An 8,841-nucleotide genomic window follows, 5' to 3' on the forward strand; every position below is an offset into this window, starting at 1 on the left:
TTTTAAATGCAAATTTAAAAATTTCCCAATTTTTGTAAGTAAATCCAGTAAAATAATATTTAGTTGTATTTTTCGAGCGTGTAAAATATTGATTTGGGCATCTAATATTTTCTATTACATGCTCAACTTGGTATATGAATTTTTGGAAATTATTCCAGCCCTACTTAGAAAATAATGCACACAGCCCTGACTTTCGAAGGCCATCACATTGACTCGAGAACAATATACTACTGCCTTCGATTTAATATTTAGCATTCATTTGAAATTTGTGGTTTTTGTAGTCTCAATCATATAGAAAAACTTTTTGTTTGTAATAACTTTATTATAACTGTAAACATTCATGCATTTCCATATCACAAAATCAAGAAGACATCGGAGAAACAAGCTCATATTATTCAGATCATGAACGTTAAGCACACACACAACACATACAATCCTAATAGCTAAATATTCATAATTTTGCCATGTTAAAACTTATCAATCAAAAAAAAAAAAAAAAAAAAAAAAAACATTAATGAAGCTAAAAACCTGAAATACTGAATTAACAACCAAAGAAATTTCTCAACATTTTTTTATGGCTGTGAGATGAAAAAAAATTGTTGATATGCTGCAAAACACATTGGCAATTTGCCAATGTCACTTACAAATCATTCAAGCACAAAAACATGAAGCCTCATTAAAATATATTTTACACATTGATTAACAAAAAAATCTACCGATTACTCATATAACATTTCAATAATTGTCACGATAAGTAAAAAAGTTTTGGCACCAATAAGTAACTGTGCTTTGATACTTTAGCAGTCATCTGAGTATTTGAACTCCCTAAGCCTAGGCTTGATAAACCAGTATTGGCCATAAATTTTCTCATGTCTTGTGATTATTTAATGTAAGGTGTAGCAGGGTAACGAAGAATGGTACAATGGTCAACATTATGAATAATTAACTTTACTGCCTTATGTTAAACACTCGTAAATAATGATTTCCACTTTTTTCTTCTGCACAAGGTGATCGTTATATTTCAACATATCCATTAGGAATAGACTAACAATCTTCATGATGCCATACCCAGATGACTGACAGAAAATTTTATGAAATAAATATTATAAAATATATATATATAAATAAAAGAATGCTTTTGACGCTAAACTTTAAGTACAACAAAACCAAAAGAAATTGTGCTCTTTTTTTTTTTTAAGTAAAAAGGAATGTCTCCACATAGAAAAAAATTCACAGGGATGGAAAAGTTATGTGCAAAACCATAGCATGGCTGCCAGCCTTTGAGAAAGAAAATTTAGGGAGATGTTTTGCATCGTAACCAAAGTCTGTACAAACACTGCACATAGAAAAATATAAAAAAAATGTTTGAAAAAACAATGGGGAATTTGGAAAAACACTATATCACCAGTTGGCACTAAGCCAACCATTGCTCAACAGTTGGTTGAAAAACCTGGTGTTACTACACTCAAGATCATGCCCATGAAAAAAATTGCCACTGGGCTCTGAAAAATAAGACGGATAGATTCAATGAGACGCATTGTCATCTGATACAATACTGTCAAGGCCAAACTGACATGAACTGTTTGGTTAATTTTTCTTGCCAAAATGAAACATTTTTTCATAATTTAGAGCAGTTACTGACAATTTACTTCTTACATATTGCCCCCCCCCCCCTCATGCCAGAAGTATGAATGTGGAGAATAGCATTAGAATGTTTACTCTACCCATGTTATTCTGCGGAAGTTATTTTCTTAAAATGTTTTGTACTGTGTTTCAATATGAATACACATTTGTGTTTTCTGCAAAAATTTAGATAACAAAATAAGGTATCCAACCAGCTGTGATAAAGAAGGAAAATTTACATGACATAATTCTGGCATGCAGTGGAAACGATATAACATTTTGGGGGAAAAAAAACACAGGTATATAACAGACCTTTTCTGGATAAATTACTTGAAAATATTTTTCTTCAATTGCAGCAGAAATTTAAGAATTTTTCGGGAGTGGTGGAATACCGGAAAGTGGTGGAGTTATAACCTGGGGACTTGACAGCTATGCTATAGGAGTTTTTCTGAACTTGTGAGACAATTTTAGGTGGGTGACAGAGCTCACTATATTAAAAATAGGCCTAGTGCAAGAGAGGGCTGCAGTTTGGTCTGAGGAAAAAGTAAGATGGTCTGAGAGAGTGTGCGTCTTATTTTTTTAGAGGTAATACCCACTGTTGTGGAGGTTTCATCTCTTGTGGTGTACAATAGCCCAGTTGTCTCTGGACAGCTAAAACAATCAAGTGACTTTGTGTCTGCCACCACTGAATATCAGATGCAGATCCAGGCAGCAGAAGGTGACTGTATAAGTTTGTAAGGATCATTTTGTATTTTGCAGGATAGACCAATTTTTCCCACATTATCTGGGTCTTGGGGGGGGGGGGCAATCACGACCACAGCCCAGACACACTTCTGCTGAAAAGATGTCCCCATTCCAGCAACAGTAGACGAAACATTTAAAACATTAACTTCCAACAGAACCACAGCTTTTTCAGCCGAGTACTATCTTCTCACAGCATAGCCGGGAGAGGGAGGGGGGGGGGGGGAAAGGGTAACTGTGCCTCGGGCGCCAATTTTAGGTGGGAACGAAGAACGTTATAAAATTATAACATTTTAAAGTTGTGGGGGCAGCAAAAATCCTTGTTACGGCATTGTCTTACCGCAACATCAGTCCTGAAAGCACTTCAAACCTTCTGCCTATGTACCCGATCCGTGAGTGCTACCACCACCTTTTCAAAGCTTGTGCCATGCATTCAGATGTAATCAGTTCACTCGTCACATTTCAAATTAGCATGAGAATAAATAACTAAAAAAGAAAAGTATAAATTGATCAAAAATATCAAAATTTCAATGACAGAGAAACACAAACAATCAGAAATAATGAGTAACATGGTCAGGCAGTCAATATTATGGCACTGCAACAAAATGAAAGGTTACATCATTCACACTGAAATTCTCACAAAGAAAAAAACCATCGCCTACAATTAAATACTTCGTCAATTTGGCATTATCTAATGATTTAAAAAAAAAAATCCACTTTTTGATGGGACTAAATACACATTTAATGTAAAACAGTATTTCATGTTAATGAGATTCATCTGTAGTTTTTTGCGTGTCACAGATAATCATATGATAAAAAAATATTTTCATGGAAACATTTAAAATAGCGATATCAAATGACAAGTTGGTCCTCCACGTGTACAATTAAGTCACGAGAGTGAAAAAAAAAATCATGCGATGAAAAAGAGTAAAAAATTGTCTGTTATGGAATGTTTTCAAAAATAAAAAAAAAGTCAGCTAAAACCATGGAAGCAAATTTTAGAGAAAACAAAAAACATTGTTACAAAATAAACCTTTATGGTTGAGAGGGTGGCAAATTGTTTACCACCCCCTCACCAAAACGATCCTGCCTCATAATTAGTCTTGCATGGTGGGAAACACCTCTGAACAACAACAGTTGTTTTTAACGAGTGATTTATCACTATACTACAGCGAGAAAAAAAATTGTTTAACATAATACAATACGGTATATTTTCTGACCTAACCTCAACCCATCTGCATCATATTTGAATATCCCACTCAGCTGATTGAGAAATCAGATTTCAAGTCCCAAACATTGCTGTAGGAGCTTTGAAATTTTTTTAAAATGAATCAAACAATGTCTTATTTCAGAAACTTCGCCAAAAATGACATGAGCAAGATGCATTACATGTAAAATGTTCATGAGTTTCTTTAAGGGGATGGAGGGATATGCCCCCCTATAGGTCCTCAGGGGTGCTGGCTAAGCATTCAGGCACTAATGATCATACATCTTGTTTTTGACATGCTTTTTAGTATTTTTTGAATAGATAGGTTGTTTTTGAGCTTTAAAATAAATATGGCCAGTTAGTCATGGGTGCTCGTACTTTCATTATAATGACCTGATGCTATTGCAACCATTCCACTACAATGACAGACAGGATAAGTACCAAGCCCTCTTTTTTTAGCATACCTTTTCTTGTGGGGGACCAAGAGAAAAGTCTGGCCCAGAGAGAGATGCTACGGCCCTGGTCTCAACTGTTTTCATAAGAAGACTAGCCTATCCTATGTGTTTTCCTTTCGATATAATGTCCATTTTTGATGGAACAATAGGTATTTATAACAAGCCTCTACTGTATTTCTCAGTGTGCATTGTAAGGGAATGTGCTATCTAGATGTAACTGTGTTAAGGTGTGGGTGGCTGCAGAAACTCATGGTTTTGCAGTGTTTTTGTTTTTTATTCCTGTTACCAGCTAACAAATCCTCTGATGATGAATTGATCCATACAATCATGACTATCCAAGCTTCAAGGATTGTTGCTATGTGACGTCATGAGTTGGTCCCGATGGCCTTGACCATTCCTGTTTCGACACCAGAGATAGTTTCCAAATGACATCACCTAAATCCAAAGCCTGAGATTGATTTGCTCCTTCTGTTGTCGGACCAGTTTTGCTGTGGTTTTTCCTCTCTATAACACTGCTGTGAACTGTCGATATTGATGGGTTTCTTTCCTGTTTGGTGCTTTGAAGCAGCTCTTTGTTAGAAGACTATTCTGCAGAGCAACGGGCAAAAGGTGGCAAGACAAGAGAGCCACAGCAGCAACCCCACGCATAACAAATCAAATTTTGTTTCCTGAAGTTTTTTTATAACAGAATGTTTGTATCATAGCATGTGTTACAACGTTGAAGGCTGAGCTTTTCATTTTAGTACTGTCCCACTGAAAGCTTGTAACATGATACAAAAGGATGTTTAATATAGAGTTTTATTGACCCACTATCTATTGGACAATAGATCTTGGCCAATTTCTTATTAGTTTAGTTCGGAGCTTGACAAATCGAAAAAAAAAAAAAAAAGCCAAACATCATAACAATAGTCAAAATAACTTATTTTAAATAATAAAAAGAATTTAAAATTTTTTGGGACTTTATGACCTTTTCCCATGTTGGTGGAGGTGTCCGAAAACTCCTGGCTTTCCTTAGACACCAATATGGTCATCACAAAGAAAATTTTAGGCACTAATGTGCAGATTCTTTTCAGAGGTTATGGCGATGTTGGATTTGTCAAGCCGATTTAATTTATGGCACAAATTTTGATGGAGCACAATACAATGTTAAATAACATAGTTAAAAATATGCTCAAATCTTTTAAAGCAATTAAATTTGCTTTAGCGTATCATTAATCATATATGTTAGATATTCTGTACAAGGTTCTCACACGTTTTTTTTTCTTTTGTTGATCGTAACAATCTGGCTCTTTCTTTAACGATGCAAGCAAATTTATATTAATCATTTACTTGCAAAATTAACATTTTACTGCAACAGCAGCAGAACCCTGATCCAATATAGATAAAAAAATAACAACAGATGGCGTTATAACATCAATTACATGTTAATACGAAAATTAACTACAAATTATATCTGTACAATTACAGTTATAGGAGCCTCAACACCTTTCTAAATGAATTAAGCCTATCACAATCATTATTAGCCTCAAAATTAAATGTGCCGATTTCCTTTCTCTTGCCCAGACTTGCATCAGGAAAATGCAGATATGGATCATTATTATAGACACAACTAATTTTGGGCAGTCCTTGATACTAACTTCAAGCGGGCAAGCCATCCTTTACTTCATTTCTCAGGAACACTTTACCGCTGAGCATATGAGATGCAAACAAAGCAGCTTCTGGATCTTTGTTCATGGTACATATTGCCACTACTTTATCTCCCTTGCAGTAGTATGCGGCAAATTCCAAGCTCTCCACACTGCCATTGATGACAATATCATCGAAATTAGCACCATAACCCGCATACCGGAAGCTCTTTCCGCACATGACGCACCAGAAGAATGGAACAGACCGGAAAGCCTGCTGCTTACCAAGCATATTCAGGGCAGCGGTTCTGCCGTGCGCCATTGCCATTTGGTAGTGGCTCACATTGACTCTCTCGCCATCCATTACGGACAGGGGAAATTCTACGATATCACCACAAGCAAAGACGCTGGGGATGTTCGTTTGCAGGAATTCATCGACGCAGACCAGGTTCCTTTCATTGAGATTAATTTTAGATGACTTCAAGAAATCTGTTGATGGACGGACCCCAATGCCAATGATACAAGTATCTGCATGCAGCTCTGTGCCAGATTTCAGCTCGACGGTCGTTAGTACCCCATTCGTACCGACGAACCTATTAACTTCGCTTTCTGAGTGGAAAATCACACCCTTTTCCTCGAACATTTTCTGGATACGTTTGCCAATGACCTCACCAAAAACCAACCTAAAAGGTACATCACCCCTACTAATGACATTGATCGAACGGGCTTTCGTCAGCATGTAAGAAGCTATTTCCATCGCTATGAAAGAGGAACCGACAAGAACGACTGCTTTGCCAACACAATTCTTGGCAATCTGTTGACCGTCTTCGGGCGTCCTGAGAAGAAACACATTCTTCAAATCGCTACCAGGTACACTGAGAGGGACCGGCTTGCCACCTGTGGCTATCATCAAAGCGTCATACTTCACAAGCAGCTTGTCATTGTCGCAGGACACCCACTGTTCATCAGTATCTACTCTTGTCACTTCAGTTTCCATCATCATGGTCACGTCAGCGGCCTTATAATAGTCAGCGGATCGCAGGTACAGACTCTCCGGCGTTGCGTCAAGAGCCTTGCTGAGTTTCGGCCTGTCATAGGGATAGTGCTTCTCCTTCGTGATCATTATCAACTTGCCCGTGAAGCCGTTCTGCCGCAGGGTTTCGACGCAGGACTGAGCAGCAGCGCCTCCTCCAACGACGACGAACGCCTCTTCATTGGTGGCTAGGTGCTTCGACGTAGGCTTCGCACGCTTCTGGGATTTCAGAGCCGACAGTTGAGCCCTGACTCTGACTTTACCGTCTTTGACTTTGACGTCGTAGGACGAGAGACAGTCGAGACCGGGGAAGTCCTCGATGTCGCCGGTCTTGGAATCGAAACAGGCACCGTGCCAGGGGCACCGGATTTTGCCGTCCTTCAGCACGCCCTTGGCCAGCGGTGCGCCGTAGTGGGTGCACTTGGGTGACAGCGCGGAGTATGCGCCGTCCTGCTTGACCAATAGAACTTTACCTTGACCCAGTTCGAATTCCCGCATTTGTCCATCGCACAATTCATCTTCGCCGCAAACGAATTCTTCCACGAAATCCACGGCTTGCTCTATTTTGTATTCTTTTTTACGGGATGCCGCGTTGCCCATGTTTATTTTGCTCCTTTGTGCGAAGTTTCGGATAAAATGAAACCGCTGTTATACCGCAAGAGACGTATATGGATGTGAACGAGGGACCAGTTTTCGCTGAAACAACAAAAAACAAGTGGGCGTGACGTCTCTGACCTACTAAAAAATAATAATCTGGTCAAGCAGCAACTTCGTTCAGGAGACAGCAAAAGTAGGCGGGGTTCCGGAGTACGTGAACGAATGAAAGTCAGTTTCTTTGCTCGAAACGGTATACTTTTTCCATAAGAAATGCTCTGATTGATCAATATCGAAGACTTGTTGAATGATGGTATTGACGCGTTTGCCTCACCTTATTATGGTGACCAAACGTCCAGTTTTCCCTCCCGTTTATCAAAGAAGCAATGCGTTAACAGCAGAACTAGAGTGACCATACATCCCGTATTTCCCAGGACAGTTCCGGTGTTTCTGTTTTTTTGGCCGTCCCAACTTTTTAGCGGAAGTGTCCCGGTTTTTATACGAAGCTTACCTGAATTTTTATTCATTATTGAAGTGAAAGAATGAAATTATTTTCCCACTCATAAATTAGATTATTATAATTACAATTATAAATAAGAATATTAATCTCTCACATTTGTGTTGGTGAACGTTTTATTTCGTGGAATTCATTTAAATTCACTGCAATTCGCAGTAATGCTTTATTTACCACCATTTTGGTTTTTACGTAATTTCTCCAATATTTGGCAACTTCATTTACTTTTAGTGTCATTTTTGGCGATAATTAGCGATGTCCTGTATTTTCACGTATTCGGAATCCCAATTCCCCGTATTTCTTTCGAGGAAATATGGTCAGTCTAGGCAGAACCGTCTTTACGCATGATCCCAAGAGCGTAGCCGAGGGATGGGGGGGGGGGGGGGGAGAACCTTCCCTGAAATGTGAGAAAATGACCGAAAAAAGGGAAAAAATGATAGCCAAATCTATTGTTCAATCACTTTGGTCCCTCGAACGAAATTTCTGGCTACGCCCCTGCATTGACCCAACCAACAACTGGAGGGAAAGGCGGCAGCACTAGGGCCCAGAGGTGGATTTACAGTTTCGCCGCCCTACTCTCATTCTAGTCTAATTTTCTTGACCACTCATTCCTCGAATTTGCCGCTCTGTGTATTATAACCCGCTAACCCCACCTTCCGCCGGTTTCCCTCTCTCCTTCTTTTGGTCACATCTGCTTGCGTACTCTTTTTTTTTTTTTACTCCCATGCTCACACGCTCTCGTTTTGAAATTGATAATTTTTGTCGCACCACGGTCATTTTCTGCATACGAGGCAGGGGCGTAGCCAGAAATTTCGTTCGGGGGGGGACCACTTTCATTTCGGGAGGGGACCAAAGTGACAGAACAATGGATTTGGCCATCTTTTTCGCTTTTTTCCGCCATTTTCTCACATTTCGGGGGGGGGGGGGACCAGACCCCCAAGTCCCCTCCCCTCGCTACGCCCTTGATACGAGGGCTAATTAGACCGGGACTTACAATTTATTGCCGATTCCGAACGGCAGGCTTGTTTTTTATACTCGTCGAGGGATTG

The 8,841-nt window shown here is 39.1% G+C and overlaps 1 protein-coding gene across 1 annotated transcript; it reads right to left on the minus strand.

Annotated features, from left to right (window-relative positions):
* Positions 1-307: 307 nt before the first annotated feature.
* On the minus strand, positions 308-7,402 carry LOC149071647 (apoptosis-inducing factor 3-like). The gene has a single exon (XM_089247709.1). The coding sequence runs from the start codon at positions 7,282-7,284 to the stop codon at positions 5,665-5,667; it is 1,620 nt and encodes a 539-aa protein (XP_089103835.1). The 5' UTR covers positions 7,285-7,402; the 3' UTR covers positions 308-5,664.
* Positions 7,403-8,841: the final 1,439 nt, after the last annotated feature.

This window comes from Pholcus phalangioides, unplaced genomic scaffold, assembly GCF_987345545.1.
Source record: "Pholcus phalangioides strain wild (caught in Gottingen) unplaced genomic scaffold, Ppha-v1.0 ptg000018l_1, whole genome shotgun sequence".
Lineage (NCBI taxonomy): Eukaryota > Metazoa > Arthropoda > Arachnida > Araneae > Pholcidae > Pholcus > Pholcus phalangioides.

What these genes read in the sequence shown, in the direction of transcription:
- LOC149071647 (XM_089247709.1), bottom strand. Translation starts at nt 7,284, where the DNA reads ATGGGCAACGCGGCATCCCGTAAAAAAGAATACAAAATAGAGCAAGCC.